The sequence below is a fragment of the Dermochelys coriacea genome, chromosome 24 (assembly GCF_009764565.3).
Source record: "Dermochelys coriacea isolate rDerCor1 chromosome 24, rDerCor1.pri.v4, whole genome shotgun sequence".
Lineage (NCBI taxonomy): Eukaryota > Metazoa > Chordata > Testudines > Dermochelyidae > Dermochelys > Dermochelys coriacea.
The window spans coordinates 14,324,752-14,349,010 of record NC_050091.1 but is presented as its reverse complement, the minus strand read 5'-3'; the positions used below and the strand labels follow the sequence as shown (position 1 = coordinate 14,349,010).

At 58.1% G+C, this 24,259-nt stretch overlaps 1 protein-coding gene across 3 annotated transcripts; it reads right to left on the bottom strand.

Moving 5' to 3' along the window:
- Positions 1 to 1,486: 1,486 nt before the first annotated feature.
- MAG (myelin associated glycoprotein) lies at positions 1,487 to 22,828 on the bottom strand. Of its 3 annotated transcripts, XM_038383498.2 has the most exons (12): positions 22,164 to 22,341; positions 17,059 to 17,126; positions 13,521 to 13,595; positions 11,363 to 11,731; positions 10,530 to 10,826; positions 10,001 to 10,258; positions 9,342 to 9,602; positions 8,619 to 8,906; positions 8,285 to 8,381; positions 7,243 to 7,342; positions 5,564 to 5,603; positions 4,347 to 4,479 (listed from the first exon to the last, which is right to left on the bottom strand). In XM_038383498.2, the coding sequence occupies exons 3-11, from the start codon at positions 13,564 to 13,566 to the stop codon at positions 5,571 to 5,573; spliced, it is 1,749 nt and encodes a 582-aa protein (XP_038239426.1). In that variant the 5' UTR covers positions 13,567 to 13,595; positions 17,059 to 17,126; positions 22,164 to 22,341; the 3' UTR covers positions 4,347 to 4,479; positions 5,564 to 5,570. The 3 variants fall into 3 exon arrangements, with proteins under 3 accessions (XP_038239424.1, XP_043357881.1, XP_038239426.1); XM_038383496.2 differs by lacking the exon at positions 5,564 to 5,603 and having other exon boundaries at positions 1,487 to 4,479; positions 22,164 to 22,828; XM_043501946.1 differs by lacking the exons at positions 5,564 to 5,603; positions 22,164 to 22,341 and adding an exon at positions 17,434 to 17,588 and having other exon boundaries at positions 1,487 to 4,479.
- Between the last annotated feature and the right edge of the window lie 1,431 nt (positions 22,829 to 24,259).

Here is a 24,259-nt window from a genome sequence, read left to right as displayed (position 1 = left end):
TTGCCTGCACAGGTATTAGAGAAGGCAGGGCCCAGAAATGTCCCGACTCTAGGAGCAGGAGGGGGGGAGTAGAAACAAGTGAATGTGTTCACACGAAACCTTTTGTGATCAGAAAACACAGGTTCGGCGCCACCAAATCATCACGCAATTTCAGGAGGGTTTTGCCAAATTGTCTCAGTAGAAGATAAAACCCCCAAACCCTGGAATTGGTTCAGTCCAAAATGATTTTTTTGGTTTCAAAAATTCCTTTCATGTGTTGTTTTTAAATCAAAACCACTGAAAATCAGTCAGAATTGACAGGAATTTTGTTTCCAATTTTTCGGCATTACTGGCAAATCAGTTATTTGCCCAGCTGTGATGGGGGCAGCCCCACCCTGGCCATCCGTTCCTGGCACTGTCATTCCCACTGGTGCAAAGAGGCTACAGAAGCCTGAGCCAACTGCCCTGCTGAAATTGGAAAGGAGCCCACAAGCATCTCCGTTCTGCACAGATTAAGCCCACGCTGAGCCGTGAAGTTAGACTGAGGCCTGGCTTCTGTGTTAGGTCCAGCCACTGGGCGGTAACAGGGGCCCGATGGCAGGATTGGGGTCAAAGTGTCTCCTCCTGGCTCTGGGTTAAAATGCTGAGCTGTGGATCCTGAAAACGAGTGAGGGATCAAAATGCTAGAAGAGCTCTGGTGTGGGTAATCCTGGGCAGCATGTACTCTCCGGGCTGTGTGTTTTGCAGGGCTAGAGGGTTTGGTTTCTCAATCCACACATCTCAAGGAACTGTTCTGCACAGCCAGTTTGCCCTTGTGCCTAGCTCTGGCCGGAGAACCTCCCCAAGGGGTCCCTGCACCCAGCCCAGATTTGTATGGGTGGAGGGTCAAGATAGAGTGCCATTAACTCCGCCCCTTTGCATGTGTGTCCTTAACTCTGCCCCCTTTGCAGATTTCAAGCCCAGATCTGGAGGATGAGGTAGAGAGGGGCTAAGTGAGACACCCGATCACCATGGAAAGACTCAAAGCTTTAGAGAATCTGCCCCCTTCCTGGGATAGTTGTTGTGAGGGTCAAGTCCTCTCCTTGGGAAGAACCTGCCCCTTATGTCCAGTCTGGATTTGTTTGGCTTCACCCCGCCATCGAAGCTTGCTTTGCCTTTGTGGGGTGGGTTAACCAGCCTCTGCTCCCCAAAATCCCCTCCCCAGAGAGGTGCTGATAGACCTGGACCAAGGCACCCCCCTCCCTGGCGCTGTGGGAGACCCAGATTCAAGCCCTTGCTCTGTTTGATTCACACTGGGGCATCAGGGCCAGCCCTTACTGCCATGGGAGAGCCCCCACCCTGCCCTTCTGCAGCACAGCGCCCCCTATTGCTGCCGAGGCATCGGGGCCAGCCCTGACGGCCAGGGGACAGCGCCCTCACCCTGCTCCCGGCGGCACAGTGCCCCCTAGCGCCGGGCTGTGGCATTGGGAAGACCCCCCTGAAGGGGAACACAACGCTAGACCCCATATGGATTTGTAAAATACATTTTATTTCCTTCGGAATACAAAGTCTGCTGGGTTAAAGTCATTAAACAGTTGGCACCTCACGGAACAATGATACACAACGAAACCGACATAGTCGTGGAATTAATCCAGCTCTCCTGATAAGTTCGCTAGCCTAATTCTACCTGGGAGCAGGGCTGCCTAAGCCAGTGGCACAATTGTGTCCTGTAACACACGTACACATGCGCACACACGATACTGAAAAGTTACTGCGCCAATCCTGGCTTCAATTATTTTTTATAGTCTTCCCTATTTACATAGAAGCCAAGAACGGGAATTGTCCACACGACTTAGTGTAAATCAACAGAGGCGGTGTTCTGAGTTAGGCCGCGGCTCTTTTTCCAGCGGTGGGAGCAGAAAGCCAAGCGAGAGGGGTGGAAATGAAAGCCGATTAGAATTTACATTTTGGCTTTGGTGATGGGGGAGGGATTGTGTGTTTTCAAACAAAAGAAGGGCTCTGAATCAGAAGAAAATGTCAAAATTTCCTGCTAAGTGAAAATTGGGGGGGGATTTCTTTTTGGGGTCAATGGAAACTTTTTGTTTCCATTTCAGCTTTTTTATTTCCAAGTTTACGTCGTTCTGGGCGATAGAAACTGGAGTGTTGGACGTACAACACAGGCGGGAATTGGCCTGCTCTGGGGAGGCCGAAGCTGGAGAACCATGTTCGCTTTCGGGCGCTGTCCATTCAGAAAGGGGTGGCCCGAATGGAGAGTCCGGGGGAGAGCCAGGAGTTCCAGAACGGGGTGGGGGGGGTCACGGGGCCATGGCCCCATCACTTTCTACCAGACATAAGGGTCAGCGATGAGTGGTGCGGGAGGGGAGCGAGGAGCGAGGGGGGGGTCTTGAGGGGAAGGGGCAGGGTGGGGGCGGGGAGAAGGAGAGAAGGGGCGGGGCCTCAGGGGGATGGGGCGGGGCCATGGTTCAGGCACTAGTGGCCCCCCCACTTTTAGACAGCTTCTGCTGCTCCTGGGGAGAGCAGCAGAAAGGATCAGAGGTTTACAAAACTTGACCATTGAGGAAAGAGTAAAATAACTGGGCCTGTTTAGAGAAGAGGAGGCTGAGGGTGGACCTGAGAACAGTCTTCAGACCACGTTCTGGGCAGGGGAGATTGAGGTCAGGTATTAGGAAAAAACTTCCTAACTCTCCGGGGCGTTCAGCTCTGGGCTCTGCTTCCAAGGGAGGTTGTGGGATCCCCGTCAGTGGAGGGTTTTAAGACCAGGTTTGAGAAACGCCTGACAGGGATGGTCTGGGGCTACTTGGTTCTGCGTCAGTGCAGGCGGCTGGCTGCCTCGCGAGGTCCCTGGATCCTTTTCACCCTGCCCTCATGTCAATGCCATTTGTGTGGTTCCTTTACCTGCCAGAGCTCTGTGAAGTGGCCTTGCTATTATTATACCAGTGCCTCAAGCGCTGTGTTTGATTTGACATCTAATCACGTCACATCCAGCTAATCAATAAAGAGAGCCTAGATCCGGGTGCCTGGAAGGGTTATCAAGGTTAGGGGGTGGTTTGGGGGCAGAATTAAGCGCTGGTTAGAGAGTTTCGACGTTGTTAGTCTGGGCTTTTTATTTATTTCGTTTTCTATCATCAGGCAAATATCGGTTAAAAAAATGACACCAAAAATAAATGACGATTTGTTTTAAATTTCCCCCCAGGATTACTGGTGCCGATGGATCATAGAATTCCTGGGGATCGGACCCAGAACGTGAGCACCTGTTTATCCCAATGGGAAACAAAGATTACAGCTGCGGGGTTTTTTTGGACTCCTGATTTACATCTGAGCCACCCAGAGATTTCCCCCCGGAATAACTATGTCAATTAGACGTGTGATTTTCTACTGATCTAGGTATACCACCAGCACAAGCCCTGCTTATACCAGTACAGCTGTGGAGGCAGATATCCCTGTAGGACAGGGCTTTATCCCAGTATAGTGTATTCCCCTTCCTGGCTGGGGATGGCTGTGCTGGTCTCAGCAGATTTATAGCACAGACAAGTCTTTACGCAGAAGAAAAACCATATTGTTCCTTCCGCACATGGAAAGACAGATTGGGGTAATTAGAACAAGGACTGGATGGGTTTAGGGAGGAGCCGGGCCCGTTTTGTACAGGGTCCACCCGGGCTATCTAGGCAGGTACTTGTGTGGCTCCTAGAGAGATAGCTCAACGGGGTAATTAATGATTCAACAGGGCTTTGGTTGAGCCTCCCAAACGGTTCCAAATTTAGCCTCACAAAAGCCCTGGGGTGGGAGGGAATTATGAGCCACATAGTGCACAGGTGAAATTAAGAGATTGTGGGGAAACTGAGGCACGCAGAGAGGTTAGGACATACCTCAAGATAGCACAAAGTCTGTAGCACAGGTAGGATTTAAACCCCAGGTCTCCTGGGTCCCAGTGCAGGGCCAGACCCACATAACCAGCCATAGGGCTGTCAAAGAAGAGGCCCACATCAGGATATGAGGCGCTGCCCAGACACACAGCAAGAGATAGTCCCTGCCCCAGCTGAGATCAGAGCCACATTGTGCCAGGCGCTGCGCAGACACACAGCGAGAGACAGTCCCAGTCCAGTCCCAGCTGCATTCAGTCGGAGGTCCTGATTGCCGTGGGTGGGGTTTCCATGGCAGGGGGCGTGTCCTGCTATTAGTGGGCATGGCAGGACCTGCACTCTGCATGGGGTTGATCCGGTAGGCGGGATTTCTGTGGTGGCAGCATGCCTGGTGATTTGGGGGCACAGACAGGTCCTGTTTCCGGCGGGCGAGGTTTCCAGGCAGAAGGCGTGTCACTGGGGGGGCGGGGGGCGCTCACTTGACGCGGATCTCTGCATACTCCGCCAGCTCCTCTGTCAGGGTGTAGCTGTCCTTGGTGGCCAGTTTGGTGAAGTCGATGTTGGCATAGTCCACGTTCCGGTCCAGGGAGCCCTCGGGCTTGTTCAGGAGGTGTTTGTCGGAGGCCAGGCGCCGCTCATACTGCGGGGGAAGCGGAGCAGCATCAGCCTGGGTATGACTGGCGTGTTCACCTGTGGGACTCCCTTCCACTGGAGAGTATAGTGTTAGCCTACGGGACTCCCTGTCACTGGATATTACAGGGTTAACCTGTGGGATTCCTTGCCAACGTATATTATAGGATAAACCTGTGGGATGCCCTGCTGGTGAAAATTATAGGCTTACCTGTGAGACTCCCAGAGCCTGGATATGATAGGATTAGCTGTGGGATTCCCTGACACTGGATATTAATCCACAGGAGTCCCACCTACTGGGTATTATGGAACTAACAATTGGGGCTCCCTGCCACTGGATATTATAGGATTAACTCACAGAACACCCTGCCACTGGGTTTTAGTGGGGTTAACCACTGGGACTCCCTGCCACTGGATACTAGGGGCTCAACATATTGGATTTGCTTCAGGAGGATACCATTGGGGTTAGCCAGTCCAATAATACTGAAGTTTACTTAGGAAACTCACTGCCACTTGATCTGACTGGGATTAGTTCGTGGGACCTTATTGGCATTAACCTGGGGAACTAATAGCTGCAGGATCCTTTCCAAAGGATGCATTCCTAACCAGAGCTCTCCTGGGCAGGGGGTGCCAGGGGTGCGAGGACTGTCCCGGGATGGGGGGAGGCTGTCTGTTAAGATTTTACGCCACAAAGAGACGAGACCACGAAACAAGCAGAGGGAGAAGGGAAAACACCACAACACTGCAAGGGACCTTGCTGCCAGGACAAGGGGCTGCCAGTATTCCAGGAAGACCCCCATGCCCTGCCCCACAGCTGACCTGTGAGAGCTACCCAAGCAACAGGATAGAAACCAGAACCAGTGCCCCCTAGAGGGAAAAGGCCCCGTGCCCTGTTCCCCACTACCATGAGCCCACAGTCCCCGGCTCTCGGGCCACATTGGAGCCAGCGCCCCCTAGGGGAAAGGCCCTGTGTCCCATTCCCTGCCCAGCCTCTCTGCTGCATGACTGTGGGATGCAGAGGGGGTCCCCGTGTCCGAGCCGAGGTGTGACGCACACTGGTGGGGGGTGACACAGACTGGGGAATCCAGACTTACCCGGGGGTCAGTGGCTCTCCAGGGAGCAGATCTCCTTAGACTAGCGGAGAAGGAAGAGCAGTCACTGTGTACCTGGGGGGACGACCCCTTGCTGCCGCTCCATATGGAGGATGCCTCTGGGGAGCACCTCTGAAGCTGCAGCTTTATGGACTGGGTCTGGGATGGAAAGGGATGGAAGAATCCCTTCCCCCACCCCCATGCACCAGCCTGGGGCTGGATCATGGGACATAAGAACGGCCAGTCCGGGTCAGACCAAAGGTCCATCTAGCCCAGTGTCTGGTCGTCCGACACCCCAGAGGGTGCCCCAGAGGGAGTGAACAGAACAGGTCACCACCCAGTGATCCATCCCCTTGCCCATTCCCAGCTTCTGGCAAACAGAGGCCAGGGACACCATCGCTGCCCATCCCGGCTAATAGCCATTGATGGACCCGTCCTCCAGGAACTGATTTAGTTCCCCGAGAGGGGAAAGGCCCCCATGTCCCATTCCCCACCCCCCTGAGCCAGCCAGTCTGGGCTAGGTTTCCTCTCCAGTTATGGACACTAAATAGGACTGACAACATAGAGGGATCAACTTTATCTAAACTATACATCCCCATCCACCCCACACCACTTATCCACCCCATACACACCCCTTCCTCCATCCATCCACCCCATACACACCCTCCATCCATCCCTCCACCCCTATATACATCCTTCCATCCATCCATCTGCCCACCCCCATACACACACACCCTGCATCCACTCCTATATACAGCCCTCCCTCCCTCCATTCACTCCTATACACACCCCTCCTTCCATCCATCCACCCCTATACACACCCCTCCTTCCCTTCCTCCACCCCATATACATCCCTCCAACCATCCATCCATCCATCCATCCACCCCTCCCTCCTGCCACCCCTATACACAACCCTCCCTCCATCCATCCCCATCCATACCTCTCCCCTTATGCACCCCGATACACATTCCCTCCATCCATCCATCCACCCCCATACACACCCCTCCAGCCAGCCAGCCCATACACACCCCTCCCTCCATCCATCCACCTCTATACACAACCCCCCTCCCTCCATCCATCCCCATACACACCTTTCCCCTTATCCACCCCTATGTACACCCCTTCCTCCATCCATCCACCCCATACACACCCCTCCATCCATCCCTCCACCCCATATACATCCCTCCATCCACCCACCCCATACACACACACCCTACATCCACTCCTATATACACCCCTCCCTCCCGCCATCCACCCCTATACACACCCCTCCCTCCATCCATCCCTATACACACCCCTCCCTCCCTCCATCCCCATCCACACCTCTCCACTTATCCACCCCATACACACTCCCTCCCTCCATCCATCCATCCACCCATTCATCCCCACCCAAATCTCTCCACACCCCTCCCTCCATCCATCCACCCCTATACACACCCCTCCATCCATCCATCCCTCCATCCACCCATTCATCCGCATACACACTCTCCAATTATCCACCCCATATACACCCCTCCCTCCCTCCATCCACCCCCATACACGCACGTCCACCTATCCATCCCTATAGACACCCCTCCATCCATCCATTCATCCCCCCCAGGCACCCCTCCCTACCCACACACACAGCACTCTGTCCACCTCCATGTTCTCCCTGCCATGCCAATCCCATCCCATTGTCCCACCTCAGATTTGTCCAGGGCCCCCGGGGGCCGGTACTCGCCGCTGTACGCCACGGGCGGGTGCTCCAGCTGCACGAAGCTGGAGTTTTTGTTCATGTTTTTCCTGGGGAGAGAGAGACGACACAGACACCTCTGTCACTGGGCGACCCCCACAGTTGGGGGGGGGGAATTCTCTGTCACTGGGCGACTAACACAACAGGGGGCAATGCCTGTCGCTGGGCAACCCCCCAGAGCTCCCCTGTATCTCATTACTCAATTAACAATCTGCATCGCGTAACTGCATCTGCATTTATGACATAATTTAATAATGATCTTAATAATCAAAAGTTAGCAATTTGCTCCTGATGTATCAGTAACTGACAGTTGCTAATGAATTATCAATCATTAATTACCCACCAACCATCTTTGATTAGGATCAATTAATGGCTAATGCTCCAGACTGGTCAATAGGTGACTGCTAATTACCGAACGCTGATTAACATTGGTGCTTCATTAATTATGCCGTTAGTGAGTCATTAGAAATGCCATTTAACCAGCAATTGTTGGTTACTGATCTGGATGTAAATATTTATCCTTCTCCTACAAAAATGCTCCTTAGTTTTAAGCGAAGAACCGTTATGTGTGTTAATTGTTATTCTGCCTTTATTTGGAGAGACAAAAAATGGTGTCCTTCCCCTGCCAAAATCGTCCTGTCGAAAATCAACGACGAAGACGCGTTTAAAACGATTGCGGGGAACGACACTTATTTCGGTGTGAGGCCATTCGCCGCCTGCCCTGGTCAGAGCGTCCCTCGTTTGAAAACCCAACTGGATCGGAAGATCCACCTGGTGATGGCAGTTAGGCCGAGGGTTGGTCCAGGAAGGATTTCAATCGATTGATGCTCAGAACAGCTGCTCTCCCTTTAAGGGCAGTTCTGCCTTGTACTGGCAAGAGGACGGTCTGCGATCCCATCTGGCTCCGGCCTGGATTCGGGCCCCAGCGTCACCCCGCTCCCGGGATGCCCCGTTTGTTAGTACAGCTGAGCCCCGGGGGGCTCCGGACTTACTTTTTCCGCGTCTGACTCACGTAACACACGGCAGCGATGAGAATCACAAAGGCCACCACGGCGCCCACTGGCCCCACCTTCGCCCACATCAGATTGTCTGAAAGCAGCATGCAGGCTGGGGTTAGTCCTGGCCTTGCCCAGCGGGGGGCGCTGTGGAGAACGGGGGACAAGGGGGTGCTGGCCATGGAGGGAGCTCGTGGCTACCCCAGCCCCAGCCACTCCCAGCAGGGGGTGCTGTGAGGAGTGGGGCAGGAGCGCTGGCCGTGGGGGGAGCACCCAGCTATCCCAGCCCCAGCCTCTCCCAGCAGGAGGCGCTGTACGGGCGGACACTCACTGGAGTGGTGGAACTGGAGCTGCTGGTTCTTGGTGCCGTACAGGTTGCGGGCGGAGCAGACAATGAAGAGCTGCGAGTCTGGCTCCCCGCGCAGCGTCAGGATGCTGGTGACCGTGTAGCCTGTCTTCTGGGAATAGACGAACTCCTGGTCAGTCTCGTTGACCGTCACGTTCCGGGTGGGCAGCTCGAAGGAGATCACGGGCTCTGGATTGGCCAGCACGGCGCAGATGCACTGCACCGTGTCCCGGGCCGCCGTGCACTTCGACTCCACGAGGATTATGGGAGCAACTGCAGAGGAGAGACACAGCATCAGCATCGTGGAGATGCAGCCAGCTCTGGGGTGGGGCAGCTGGGGAACAGCCACACATAACACTGCACAAGGATGGCCTGCCCCAGAGCTGCCTGAGATGCAGCCTCATCTGGGTTGGGGCAACTTGGGAACAGCCACACAACACTGCATGGAGGTAGCTGCACCAGAGCTACCTGAGATGCAGCCTTGTCTGGGGCGGGATATCTGGAGAACAGCAGCACCTAACACTGCATGGAAACAGCTAGGCTGGCGCTGAAATGCAGCCAGCTCTGGGGCAGGGCAGCTGGGAAACAGCCACACATAACGCTGCCTAGGGACAGCTCGTCTGGTGCTCAGGTGCAGCCACCTCTGGGAGGGGAGGGTAGAGGGGAGAAAGCCCTGACACTCTCTGCCACCGGGCATGGGTGACTCACACTCCACAGTGAGGTTGAAGGCGGAGCTGCGCTGGCCGTACTGGTTCTCCGCCACACACCAGTACTCCCCGTCATCCTCGTGGGTCACGGCGGGGATCTCCAGCAGCAGCTCGCTCTCGTAGACCACCGTGGCCACGATCTGCTTCTCCTTGAAGATAGTGATGATGGGCTCCGGGTTGCTCTCGGTGGTGCACAGGATAGTCACCGGCTCCCCCTCCACTGCCACCACCGAGGAGTTCACCGACGGCTTCCGCGGGGCGTCTGTGAGAGGAGGGCATACGTTCACTGACCCGCAGAGCCAGAACTATAGGCAAAGTGCCCCACACCCCTCCCAGAGCCAGGACAGAACCGAGGAGCCCTGGCTCCTAGCCGCCCCCCCACTCTAACCACTAGGCCCACTCCCCTCCCAGAGCTAGGATGGAACCCAGGAGTCCTGGCTCCCACCCCCCACCCCCGCTGTAACCACTAGGATCCGTTTCTCCCACTGCTGGGGAATAAAACCCAGGAGCAGCCCCCGCACCATCCCCACTCTAACCACTAGATCTCAATCCCCACTTCCCTCCCAGAGCCAGGATAGAACCCAGGAGTCCAGGCTCCCAGCCCTTCCCCCGCTCCGCTCTGACCACTAGATCCCACTCCCCTCCCCTCCAGGCACTCACACATGATGGTGAGGGCCAGGGAGCGGTTCACCCGTCCATACACGTTCTCGGCCACACAGGTGTAAATCCCGTCGTGCGCGTGAGTGACGTTGTCCAGCTCAAGCGTCAGGTTGGTGGACGGCTCCTCCCGCAGCACGGCCTCCTCCTTGAACCATGCCAGCAAGGCCATGGGGTTGCTGTCCACCACGCACACCAGCACCACGTGCGAGCCCTCCGTGATCTCCAGGGACGAGTTCACCTGCAGGATCCGGGGCACGTCTGCGGTGGGGGAGGCAGAGTGTCCTTAGCCTGTGGGACTCCCTGCCACTGGAGGTCAATGGGGATAACTTGCGGGACTCCCTGCCACTGGGTGTTAAGGCCACGCTACCAGGTATTAGTGGGGTTAAAGCATGGGACTCCCTGCCACTGGGTGCCAGCAAGGTTAACCCACAGGTTAACTCCTCCTGCTCCAAGCACTAGCCCCCACTCCCCTCCCAGCGCCAGGGCCAGAACCCAGCAGGCTGGACGAGGGGCAGTTCTGGGGACTCACACTTGACGTCCAGGGTGGCGAAGGCCTCAAAGAGGAAGGTGGAGTCGGGGTAGGTGACCTGGCATCCCAGCTCGTGCCCGTCGTTCTCCCGCGAGGGCTGGAACTTGAGCAGGGACACCTGGCTCCAGGTGCCACTCTCCTCCTCCAGCTGGCCGAAGACAGCCTGCTCCTCCAGCACCTCGTGGTGCAGCCAGCTCACCACGGGCTTCATGGTGGGGCAGTTATCCGGCACCACGCACCGCAGCTCCGCTTCTGTCCCCACCACCACCGCAGCCGGGGGCACAATGGTGGGTTTGTCTAGTGAGGGAAGCGGCTAGGTAAAGCCAAAGACTCGGGCTCCAACGCACTGGACCCCACTCCCCTCCTGGAGCTGGGGATAGAACCCAGGAGTCCTGGCTCCCAGTCCTCCCACCCCACCGCTCTAACCACTAGATCCCACTCCCCTCCCAGAGCCATAGAGAGAACCCAGGAGTCCTGCTCCCAGTCCCCACCTCCCCGGCTCTAACCACTAGACCCCACTCCCCTTCCAGAGACGAGAAGAGACCCAAATGCGCCCTGATGCAGCTGAGCTCCATGGGGTGCTGAGCTCAATGGCACAGGGTGCAGGATTCACGGGGGGGGAGGAGATGGGCTCTCTCATCACTATTAATTGAGCCCCTAGAGGGGCAAGGGCCCCGTACCCCATTTCCACCGCCCATGCCCTCCCCCCCGAGCCATCCAGTCCCGTGCCCTGAAGCTGGATGGCAGCCAGCACCCCCTAGAGGGGAAAGGCCCCGTGTCTCATTCCCCAATTCAGCCATCCAAGGGGCCTGGCCCCAGCGCCCCCCACTCACTGATGATCTCCAGGTTGCTGTGCTCCGAGTAGGTGTACTGGTTATAGCCGCCCAGGTCCCCGCGGAAGAAGTACTTCCCCGCCAGCTCGGGGCTGAGGCGGCTGAGCTGCAGGGTGCAGTTGCGGGCCTGGAGGTCACCCAGCAGGTGGGTGCGGCCCTGGAAGCTCTCGTGAACGATGCTGGTGCGCGACTTGTACACCACAGGCGGGTAGTTCCGGGGGTAGGGGCTGTTGAAGTACCAGATGCCGTGCACGGCCGAGGGGCGCAGTTCGTCCGGGTAGTCAAAGCGGCACGGGATGGCCACACACGTGCCCTCGAAGGCCACAATGGTCTGGGGCATCCATGCACTCCACGGCCCACCCAGGGTGCCTGGCGGGCAGACGGGAGCGATAGGCGCTGGGCAGTGGGGACAGGAACCACATGCCCATCTCCTTTGCCCCCAACCTCTCCTGCCATGGTCTGGTCTCCTTCCTGTCGATTTCCCCACTTCCCTCTTCTCTGCCCAGCTGCCAAACCCCGCCGGGCTCTGGTTTGTTACCCGTCTGTCCACCCCTTTCTATCCATCCATCCCTCCATCCATTTCCATCCATCCCTCTCTCCACCTATCCATCCATTTCCATCCATCCATCTCTCCATCCCTCTCTATCCATCCATCCATCTCTCCATCCCTCTCTATCCATCCATTCATCCCACTCTATCCATCCATCCATCGCTCCCTCCCTCCCTCCACCTATCTATCCCTCCCTCCCTCCCACAAAACATTTATCCACACATCCATCCAATGAATCATTTATCCATCTACCCACCCAGCCAGTCAATGGTCCATCCGCCCAACCGTTTAACCATCCATCCATCCGTCCTTCTGTCCATCCATCCATCCATCCATCCATCCATCCAAACAATCCACCATTTATCCATCCACCTACCCACCCAACCATCTGAACTATTTGTTCATTTAATCATCCACTCAACCACCTACCTTCTATCCATCCATCCATCCCCCGACCCAACCATCCAATCATCCATTCATCCAACCCACCATCCAGCCATCCCTGCTTTCATCTCTCTCTAGTTATTTCTCAGACACCTGGTGGCACCGTATCTAAAAGCCACCCAAGCAACAGGTACAGTTCAACTGACATAAAATTACAGTTCTGACTCTCACGGCCTCCTCTTTGAGTCGTCCCAACGGATCCTGTTCCAGCGAGGACACCAAGCAGGGCTGCCTGTATGTTCCCCCCAGCAGGGTCCCCGAACATAGAATCATAGAATATCAGGGTTGGAAGGGACCTCAGGAGATCATCTAGTCCAACCCCCTGCTCAAAGCAGGAACAATTTTTGCCCCAGATCCCTAAATGGCCCCCTCAAGGATTGAACTCACAACCCTGAGTTTAGCAGGTCAATGCTAAAACCACTGAGCTATCCCCTCCAAGCTATCCTGTGAGCACAGCCCGAACTCGAAGCCTTAAGGGAACCCTCTTCCGTCAGAGCTAGTTCCGGTGGAGCTAGTTCAGGGCTTTTCCCATGCTGGGAATGTTAGACCTGAATGAACACGCACCTGACCTTGGAACTCCTCCCATGCCTCCATGTTTCCCTGCTGACCCAACCACCCACTTTCAGTGTCCAGTTCGAACCCGGATCCTACTCCCCAAGCTCTCATTGTGGGAGCCTGGCTGCTGGGGTAGGGGAGGGAGTATCTCATGGAGAGCATTCCTTTTTTTCCCCACAATGTGGAGAGCTCCCCAAAACACACACCTGCAACCCCCTGCCTTGGAGGACACCCCTCCCCCTGCAGCAAGGAGTGGGTAGTTTGTTCTTCTGGGACCACCCAGCCCTCAGTCCAGGGGTACAACAGAGCTAGACCAAGGTCCAACAAACTCAGCTCACGCACCAGGAAAATTTGAACCGCTGACGGTGAGCTGATTGGCGGGGCTGGAAAACCAATCAGATGCACCATCCCGCCGTTTGGCTAAGTCTGTGTGATGACGCAGGGCGAGTGGACAGTTCATACACTGAGGTGTATGTGCCACCTACTCCCCTTTGGCTCAGTGAGCAACAGCTCTGGCTGTTCACTCCCGAGAGCCCCATTCTCTGGAGACAGGGCTATAAAAGACAGGAAATGGGGCTGTGGATTGCTCCCTTGGGGTCCCCTCGGTACCTCCAAATAGGATCCCCAAGGTGAGCAGAGTGCCAGCAGCCTTCATCTTCTCAGGGGGCAGCGAGGTTGTGTCAACTGGGGAGAGAGAAGAGGGGCTTAGATGAGGTGTGGTTGGTGTTTCCCCATCTCACCCTCAGGGCAAATGTGACCCGACCCAGGAGAGAGCACTATGTGCACACGGTAGGTCTGATCCCACCCAGCAGGGGGCAGCATGCACCCAAACAGAGCAGATTCATCCCTCCCAGCAGGAGGCGCTGGGGCCTTCAAACAAACAGCAGGAGAGTTTCTTGGGGAGAGACCAGGGCACACGGGCACCAAAACGAGAGGTCATTCATTGCAAGCAGCAACTGCTGTGATGCCCCCTAAGGACCATGCTGGGGATAGAACCCAGGAGTCCTGGCTTCCACTCCCGTGCCCCACCCTCTGCAATCAGACCCTTCCCCTACAGAAGTAAGGATGAAATTAACTGGAGAGAAACTTTCAGGGTGGATCTCAGGGGACAGTTCCCCCAATGCGGGGGGGGGGGGGAGTCTCTGAGGTTGGGGAATCATTTCCCAACAAGGGGAAGGAAGTGGGGTCTAGTGGCTGGGAGGGGGGTATTGGGAGCCAGGACTCCTGGGATCACTCCCTGACACTCAGGAGATTTAACGCCAGGCCCAGGGAGATGTTGCCCCACAGGCTCTCAGCTGTGGCTCCAGCAGGGCAGGGAGATCCCTGGCCCAGGACGGGGGTTGGGGGGGGGGAAACGCAGCCTTAACCTCACCCAAGGAAACATGGGAACCGAGCAGTCGCTGCTGTTCTCACAGTGGCCCTAAGATGGCAGTGGGGCCTCGCAGAAAAGCCGCCACGTTCACACACAGCACACTAGTAGCAGAGCCAGGGAGAGAACCCAGGAGTCCTGGCTCCCAGCCCCTCCCGCCTTAGCCCCCACTCCCCCCTCAGAGCCAGGGAGAGAACCCAGGAGTCCTGGCTCCCAGCCCCTCCCGCCTTAGCCCCCACTCCCCTCTCAGAGCTGGGGAGAGAACCCAGGAGTCCTGGCTCCCAGCCTCTCCCGCCTTAGCCCCCACTCCCCCCTCAGAGCCAGGGAGAGAACCCAGGAGTCCTGGCTCCCAGCCCCTCCCACCTTAGCCCCCACTCCCCTCTCAGAGCCGGGGAGAGAACCCAGGAGTTCTGGTTCCCAGCCCCTCCCGCCTTAGCCCCCACTCCCCTCTCAGAGCCAGGGAGAGAACCCAGGAGTCCTGGCTCCCAGCCCCTCCCGCCTTAGCCCCCACTCCCCCCTCAGAGCCAGGGAGAGAACCCAGGAGTCCTGGCTCCCAGCCCCTCCCGCCTTAACCTCAAAGACAGTCCCCCGGGGACACAGACGCTCCCCTATGAGCCAGCACAGCTCCCGGGCTGGCCGGTTCCGAGGAGGTGACTCTGATGGGCCAGCAGAATGGGGGGGGGGCACCGTGGGGAGCTAGCGTTGGAGCAGCCCTGACAGACACAACGGCCACGGGTTGGGCCCCCCGACCCTGCCGGGCTTTGAGGGCCCAGGCCTTGAACGGTCACCATGACACAGGGTCTGGAGGGGGTGGCTAGGGCCAGGGCTCCCTAGACCTAGACCTTGAGTAGCCCCATGGCATGGGGGGGAAGGAGGAAAGGGGCTATGGAGCCAACCCTAGACTCTGAGTAGCAACCAGGTCCTAGGGGAGGGGGTAGAGAGGTCTGTGGGGCCAACCCCACTCAGGCCTGGAGCCTGCCTTAGCCCCACACCCCTGCCCCAGCCCTGAGCTCCCAGAGCCTGCACTCCGCACCCCCTTCCACACCCCAACTCCCTGCCCCAGCCTGCAGCCCCCTCCTGCACCCTGAACCCCTCATTTCTGGCCCCACCCCAGAGCCCGCACCCCAAGCTGGAGCCCTCACCCCTCCCGCATCCCAGCCCCCTGCCCCAGCCCCGTGAGGGTGGGGGAGAGCGAGCGACAGCGGGAGGGGGGATAGAGTGAGTGGGGGTGGAGCCTCTTCAAAGGGGCGGAGCAGGGGGCGGGGCCTCAGAGAAGGGGCAGGGCAGGGGTGTTTGGTTTTATGCGATTAGAAAGTTGGCAACCCTTAATGAGAGACCTGTGGGGCCAACTCTACCCCGGCCTTTGCAGGTCAGAGGCAAGATGACTGCCGGGCAAGATGGCTCCAGCCCCTTGCCCGCATCAGGCCCCATTTCCATGCTTCCGCCGCTCCCCCCACCCCCAGCTCCCTGGCACAGGCTGGTTGCCATGGCCCAGCCCTGGCGTGAGCCCCACGGGCGGTGGAGCCAGCCCCGTCCTGATGTAGGGCCCCATAACCCTTCGGGGGAGGCCTCTGCCCTCCTGATCCTTCCCCCACGGCTCCACCCCAGCCCACTCATTCCTGATCCTCCCCAGAACAGCTCTCCTGATTTGGCCCCCAAGTCCTCTAGCTGCTCACCCCCCAAAAAATCCTGACCCCCATTTCCCTTGAAGCCACAAGCCCCCACTTTTCTCACTGAATCGCCTCAACCCTTCATGGCCCCTGTGGCCCCATCTCCAAATCCTGCCCTCTGCCCCCACAAATCCACTGGCTCTCCATTTGCCCCCCTAAATTCCCTGAACCCCTCTGGTCCTCAACCTCTGACCCCCCCAAGCTCCAGCTCCCCACAAGCCCTCGCCTGGCTCTGTGCCCACCCAACACTCCTCCCACCAGTCCCGTCCCCTGGCGGGTGAGGGTCTCCCATCCAAGCCATGACACACACCCCCATGCTGCCCACATTCAGCTGGGGAGAAAAGCCAGGGGCAGCAGGCCTAGGCCAGGGGGTAGCCAGGCAACGCGGGGCTCGGCCTTCCGGTCATGGGCACGGCTGCCATCCATGGCTGGTGATTGGCATCAGCTTGGGTTACACACACTAAGAGCTTATCAGGAGACCGTGGGGGGGTGGGTCAGGACGCCTGGGTTCCAGCTTCGGGAGGGGAGTGGGCTCTAGTGGTTAGAGCAGGGGTGGGGGTAGGCACCAGGACTCCTGGTTCTTTTGATCAGTAGTGACTAGCACAACCCCACCCTGCCTGCCCACACGGGTCCCAGGGAGATAAACAGGAGACTTCTCCCTATATGAGGGACAAAGGCCTTTGTGCCTCCCAAGGGAAAATGTCACCAGAGCTATGAGGCTCATTAATCATCCAGAGTCTGGTCTCCCAGCCCCCCTGCTCTAACCACTAGACCCCACTCCCCTCCTAAAGCTGGGGACAGAACCCAGGAGTCCTGGCTCCCAGCCCCCCTGCTCTAACCACTAGACCCCACTCCCCTCCCAAAGCCAGGGACAGAACCCAGGAGTCCTGCTCCCAGCCCCCCTGCTCTAACCACTAGACCCCACTCCCCTCCCAAAGCCAGGGACAGAACCCAGGAGTCCTGGTTCCCAACCCCCCTGCTCTAACCACTAGACCCCACTCCCTTGCCAAAGCTGGGGATAGAACCCAGGCATCCTGGCTCCCAGCCCTGCCTGCTATAAGCCACCTGAGCCCACTCTGGCACATGGCGACGCTCCGCATTCTCATACCTTTCAGTGTCCTCCGGGCTGTCTAACCCCTCGGCGACTCCGGCATGAAGTTGGCAAAATCCTGGCACCTGTAACCAAAGGGACCGGTGGGGTCAGAGCCACATGTGGACCCCGGAGTGATCAGAGAGTCCCAGGTCCGAGGCAGCGGCCAGAACAACGCCCCCCTCTGCACAGCTGGGACTGGCCCTTCCAGAGAGACGCTCTAATCTGGGTCAGCAGGAAGGGGGGGATACCAGGTTAGGGGGACCTCAGATCTGATCCCTGGCAATGGGGAAGGAGGACACTGGGTTAGCAGGCCCAGGGATTGATCCGGGGTGGCAGGGAAAAGGGGAACCCCAGGCTAGCTGGTGACTGAGCTTGGGCAGCAGGGGGTACCAGTGCAGAGAGCTCCCACGATGTGGCGCCAGCCTCCCCCTCATGGATCCCACCGCTGGCTCTCAGCGGGGCAGAGTCCCATCCTGGGCCAGCCGCTGGCCTGACATCCCCTCCTGCAGCCGGCGAGCTGGGGTGCCGGTCGCTCTGCACTTCTGCGAGTGAACGGAGCCCACACACAAATTCCTCCGGCTCAGCGTGTGCGTGGGGGGGACCTGCCACGGGGGGGAGGGGAGGGGGAGCCGGCTTCACGTGCTGGCTGCTACTCCCGGCACAGGTCTCTGCCTCCCGGGGCTGTGGGGAGGTGGCCCCACAGAGCCCAAGCGGGTCTGGCCCTCGGGTCACTCTGGGCCGGAGGAAGGATAGTTTGGCTCTGAGTTTATTCATGCATCTTCCCCTGAGAGGCGATCAGAGACCTCAGGACGCCTGGGTTCTCTCCCAGCTCTGGGAGAAGAGAAGTCTCATGTATGAATGGAGGGTGGTGCTGGGAGCCAGGATTCCTGGGTTCTATCCCTGCCCCTGGGAGGGGAGTGGGGTCTAGTGGTTAGAGCAGGTGGGGCTGGGAGGCAGGACTCCTGGGTTCGATCCCTGGCAGATACAAACAAGTCCATGGCAGTTTGTACTGAAGACCCGAATTTCCCTGGCCAGGGTCACGTGACACCCTCACCCCGTGGATTCATTCCAGGGGCAGGAATTCCTGGCATGCCCAGCTCCCTCCCTCCCCGCCCAGGGAAGACACAGCTGGGCACAAAGGAGCCCTGTGTAATGCCCCCACGCTGGGCACACGCTGGGCACACCCAGAATCTCTCCAGCTGATGGGACCCGCGCCAGTCCTGGGCTCTAATTCACAGCATTTCTCTTCGCAAAAAGCACAAAGACTTTGAAATGTAGGGAGAGGGAGGGTTTGCCCAGTGCTGAGATGCAGCCATTTCTGCGGAGGGGTAAATCTGGGAAACAGCTGCACGGGTTCAGCTTGCCTGGCACTGAGATCCCCATATGGCGTCACTGTGCGGCTGTTCCCCAGCTGCCCCAGCCCAAAGGTGGCTGCATCCCAGCAGTGGGGGAGGCCTGCCCCATGCACTGTTATGTGTGGCTGTTCCCCAGCTGTCCTGCATCTCAGCACCGGGCAAACCATCCCCGCACAGTGTTGCTGTGCAGATGTTCCCTTGCTGCCCCAGACTCACCCCAGAGATGGCTGCATCTCAGCACTGGGCGAGCCATCCCCCTGCCTATGCGGCTGTTCCCCAGCTGCCCCGCCCCAGAGGCTGCTGCATCTCCCCTGTGGGTGGATTGAATTTTCAAGGCTCTTTGCAAAAATCGCTCCTGATCTCTGAATCATCGAGGCCGATTCTGCTCCCAGTTACACCCCCCGGGCTCTGCCTGACTGAACTGGCACCACGACGAGCCAGGGCCCGCAGGATACAGCCTCTAATAATTATAAGGATGATGACGCTTCGCTCCACAGAGCAGATGGCAGCCTGCGCAGCTGACTTCAGCTAAGGAACAAACTCTGTCTGCCTGTGCCCATGTGATGGGCATTGCCAGGGCCAGTTCCCAGCTCTGGCTCAGAGCCAGCCTGATCGACCCAGCCCTGGGCCAGCTTCCACAGGAAACCTGACAGCCCCTAGGGCCAGGGGAATAGCGGGGGTGGGGGGAAGTAATCCCACTCCAGGCCCCAGTGGGAGGAGATTAGACAGATAGAGAGATAGGATGGATGGATGGGAAAATAAAAGGAGGTAGGGAGAGATGGGGAAGAAAAGGAGGGGATGGATGAATGGAGGGATGGAGGGAGGGCGTGTATATGGATGGATGGGAAAGCAAAGGAGGGGAGGGAGGGATGGATGGATGGATGGATGGATGGGGAAGCAAAGGAGGGGATGGATGGAGGGAGGGAGGGATGAATGGAGGGTGTGTATGTGTACATGGGTGGAGGGAGGGAGGGCATGTATATGGAGGGATGACCCTGGTATTTGTGGCGGCTGGGCTATGACCCCGGACGGTGACACTGATAGCAACGGCTGATCTGTCGAACTGCCGACCTCCCCCAGGCCAAGGGAGCTGCTGATGGACTGAGTACCTGGGTCCCCCTCAGGGTGGGGGTTGTACTGACACGAGACAGGGCAGGGCCGTTTAAATGCAACACATCAGCTAAGTGCAAGTCCAAGCCTCCTCTGGTGGCCTGGTCCACACTGAGGATAAAAGCCTACTGCTGCTGCCAGCTAATGGAGCAACTCCTTTATGCCACCTAGAGAATAACAACCCTACTACTGCTGCCGGCTAATGGAGCGAGTCCTTTAGCACCATCTGTAGCGGATCACAGCCTGGCTGCTGCTTCGTTAGTAGGTGTTCGCGCGTTCCACAGGCAGGTTCCTGGTTCAAAGCCAGCTCGGCCTCACAAGTGCATGGGGCAACTTCACCCCCAGCCCGGGGTGCTGCATCAAGGCCGGGGTGAATCTGGGAGAGCAGTCGTGGGCACTCGCCCTGGGATGCTGCTTTCAATCAACAGCCTGTCTGCGCAGTGTGTGTACGTGTGTCTCGGATCCCTAGCTCCAGTGTGTGTCTGTCTCCAGGGTTCCCCAGCCCCTCACGTGTTCTCCCAGCTGCTCTGCACTGGGTATGTGTGCGTGTGTGTGTGTGTGTGTGAATGATCTCCCCTCCCAAAAGCAGCTGTGCTCCTGCCCCACAGCTTCAGGGCTGCTTGCTCACGGGTGGGGGAAAGGATTTGGGGGCCTGGCTCTCAAGGCCTTGGCAGTGCCCCCTGCTGGCAGGGGCCGATTCAGCCAGGACAGTGAGTGTGAGGAGACTCCCCCGCTCAGGGGAGACAATGATACATGTGAATCATTCCTCTGTCTACCTCTCCACTGTGGCATCTGTCTCTCTAGCCCTCCACTCCCCTCTCGGAGCCTGGGACTGGACCCAGGAGTCCTGGCTCCCACTGGTAGGTAAAGGTACGGACTGCATGGCAGGTAACTTTGGAAAAATCACAGCCGTAGCACTGGGACTGAGAGCACTGGGAGGGGAGTGGGGTCTAGTGGTTACAGTGGGGGAGGCTGGGAGCCAGGACTCCTAGGTTCTATCCCCGGCTCAGGGAGGGGAGCGGGGTCTAGTGGTTAGAGCGGGGGGGGGGCTGAGTGCCAGGACTCCTGGGTTCTGTCCCCAGCTCAGGGAGGGGAGCAGGGTCTCATCTTGGGAGCAGCGGGCAGAACACATTTCTCTCTGAGGCCCCATTCCCTTTGCCCCTTGAGGGCTGGTTCTCAAGCACCCGGCTCCATGCGGCTCGTCACAGCAGGTGGCGGCAGCCCCCGAATGGCACAGCCTGGCAGCGCCACGCAGCGCCCCTCCAATAACAGAGCTGTTTGTCTGGGGCTGGGCTGTGCAATCTGCTGATGTCACATGGCCGGGGCAAGGGGGCTGCGGGTCAGGAGCGAGGGGCACTGGCAGAGCTGGGGGGCAGGGTGGAGCCCATGGTTGGGCTAGCAGGGGCTGCGAGTCAGGAGTGAGGGGCACCAGCAGAGCTGGGTGTGTCCGAGCACTGCCCCCTGCTGGATGAGATCTGTCCCCTGCCAGGTGAGGCAGGTACCCAGCCTGGTATCGTGTTGTGATTCTCTGTGATGTGTTAAGGGGACTCCTCTCACACGTCCCCGTTGTCCCGTCCCCACTGGGGTCTCAGACATACCTGTGCCAGGAGCCCTGGCACTCCCTGTTACTACAGCACCAGGGAACCATTCGACAATAACAAACCAGGTTCTGCTCTCAGCAGATTCCCTACAACAATAAACCAAATGGCACCAACCCTGTGCATGGAGACCCTACAATAACAAATGGGATTGCACAGCTCCAGCGCTCAGGAAAGACCCTACAATAACAAACCAACCACACAGCCTTCAAACTCACAAGTCTTTTCAGCCCCAGAGCTAATGCACAGCCCACACTGTTTAAAATGCAGATTCTGGTGCAACCTTAAGTAAGGCAGAGTCAGCAACCGACAGAGTTGTTAGATGCAAAGTGATCCCTTGCCTGGCTCTGAGATGCAGCCACCTCTGGGTTGGGGCAGCTGGGGAAGAGCCACACATAACACTGCAAAGTGATGGCTCACTCAGCACTGAGATGCAGTCACCTTTGTGCCATGGCACCTGGGGAATTGAGGCACAGAGCAACCAGGTGCCTAACTCCCAGTAGGGAGTATGGGGGCAGCACAAGGAATTAAACAGGGAGTCACCGAAGTACTAGGCTGGAGCCCTGACCACTGGCCCATCCTTCCTCCCTGCTCCTGAGTCTGTCGCCTAAGATTCGCGAGTCCGATTTGCTCGGGAGAGAAGCCAGGACTTTGGGGTAACAAGGGGCCAGAACCTGATGTCTCTTGGTTAAAGGCAGCTGGGCTGAAATGTCAGAGTTCCTGGCTGGAAAGTCACTACAGTTACACTGAAAGGGAAACTGAGGCTAACAGAACCCAGGACTCCTGGCTCCCAGCCCTCCCCCAGCTCTAACCACTAGACCCAACTCCCCTCCCAGAGCAGGGGCTAGAACCCAGTGCAGCAACTATCCATCAGCCTCATAAAACAGAAGCATTAGCCCCTCCCTTTAAGATCCTTAATTGTGCTACATTAGTTCCTGACCCTGCCAGCCGGGGTCCCACCCATGCCCAGAAGCATATGCGTGGCCACCCCCCCAGTTCTCCTGTCACCAGCTTCTAATGCTGCCCTGATGCCCCCTCATCCCATGGAGACACCTACCCGGAATCCACAGGGTGTCTCCAAGCGTCCGATCTCCGGGGTCCAGCCGAGACCTGGGAAGGGTTTATGTCCCTGGGATGGGTACCAGCATCTGCCAGCCTCGATGGCTGGCTCCCCAGAGCCAGATGGGCACGATGAGGAAGTGACAGAGCAGGCACCCAGCACAATGGCTCCCTTTGTACGGGAGTTCGGGGCCAGATGTGGGGCAGGGCTTCTGTACTGATGGGAGGAGCGGCGGGGACGGGGGGGAGAAAGGAAAAGGGAGTTGGGGTGGGATCTGGGAGTCAAGGGGGCTGGGGCTAAAATCTGGGGTGGGGGGAGGAAGATAGGCAGGAGGAGCTCCCCCCTCCACACACATAGAGCCCCCCATGCCCTCCCGAGCCCCAGTAGACACACACGCACTAAAATACAGCCCCCAACCCCCCCCAAAACAGCTCCCAAGCCAATGTTCCTCAGCTCCCATCCAGCTCCAGGGCATGGCTTGGGGGGAATGGGGTGCAGGAACTTTCCCCTCTAGGGGGCACCAGCTCCAATTTGGCCTGAGGGCAGAGACTGGCTGGCTCAGGGGGGGCAGGAAATGGGGCACGGGCCTTTCCTGTCTGGGACAGGGCTGGGAATGGGGAGCTCTGCGTCCACAGCCATCAGCCCTTTCCCCGGGGCAGATGTGTCTGGCTGGGATCTGGGGCTGAGGCCTCACCCAGCGAGTTACGGGGGGGGGGCTCTCAGCAGGGGCTGGATTCGCCCCAGGGATCGGCGGCGAAAGGCCAGCGAGCAATCCGCGCCCAGCCAGCCCCCAGTGCGCAAGATCGATGCTCAAAGGCCAAGCCTGCCGCGCTGCCGGGGGGGACTCAGATGCTGCAGGCACAGCTGGGCCCACGACGCCACTGGTGGGCTCCATAAAGACGGGCAAAACTTCACAAAACGTGGGCCCAGTGTAGAGCCTGATCCTTTGGGAGCCACAGGTTCCGGGGCCAGCCAGCGCCGTGTGCAATTGATTAGACCCAGCTGAGATGCATCAGGTGTTTTCTATGAAGGACTGAGCCAGGGGTGGTGGGGAGGGGGAATGCAGGAAGGTGGGTAGTTGTCACGGAGTCCCCGGGCGATGCTCTGGAGCTGCTCCCTACGAAGCCAGGCAGGACTCTGGTGAGGTCTCCTCTCTGGGAGCAGCCTGTCTCCAGGACACCCAGCTCACCCGGCTTCCCCCTTCCTGGTCTGACCTCGGAGCATGCAGCATCCTCTGCCCCTCCGTGCGCTTCCCACAGCGAGTCCGCCCAGGCGGGGTCCTGGGGAAACCAGAGGATCCTGCCCCCCAACTTCACAGTCAGATGAGACTCTCACCCAGCCAAAAAAACAGAAGTTTATTAGACGACAGGAACATGGTCTAATCTAGAGCTTGTAGGTGCAGAGAACAGGACCCCTCAGCTGGGTCCATTTTGGGGGGGCAGTGAGCCAGACAACCACGTCTGCACTTCACTCCATGTCCCCAGCCAGCCCCAACCTGATTCCTTTGTTCTCCAACCTTTAGCTCTCACCTTGCAGGGGGGAAGGGCCAGGCCATCACTTGCCAGGAAACAGGGTGTCGGCCATTCTCTGTGTCCAGACCCCTGCACACACCTGCCCTCTAGAGCTCTGCAACGATCATACACCCTTCTCCCACCACCTAGATACTTAAGAATTGTATAGGGGAAACCGAGGCATCCCCACAATATTCAGAGGAAACATTAAGAACAGTCCCACTTCATCACATCTCTCCCCCCTTCGAGACCAAACTGAGCGGGGTCACTTTAGCCGGTGACCTGGGGAAGTTTGAAGCCACCAATGTTCCCATGGATGCCCCAGCATCTCTCCCGTTCCTTGGTGGGAGTTACACCAGGCCCTTCCAGTTTCACGCCCTCCCTTAGGTTGGGGGTGGTCGATAGCACTCACATGCCGCATGTGGGAAGGTTTATGCGGCCCGTGCCCTTTTGCCACCCCAAAACCCCCGGGGGTCAAGCTGGGATTGGGTCTTCTCCCAGCGCTCCAGTCTGGACGCCTGCAATTTGGGCTCTCTGGTTAAGAGCCCCCATCTTGACCTGGGCCAGATACTGTTCACTTAC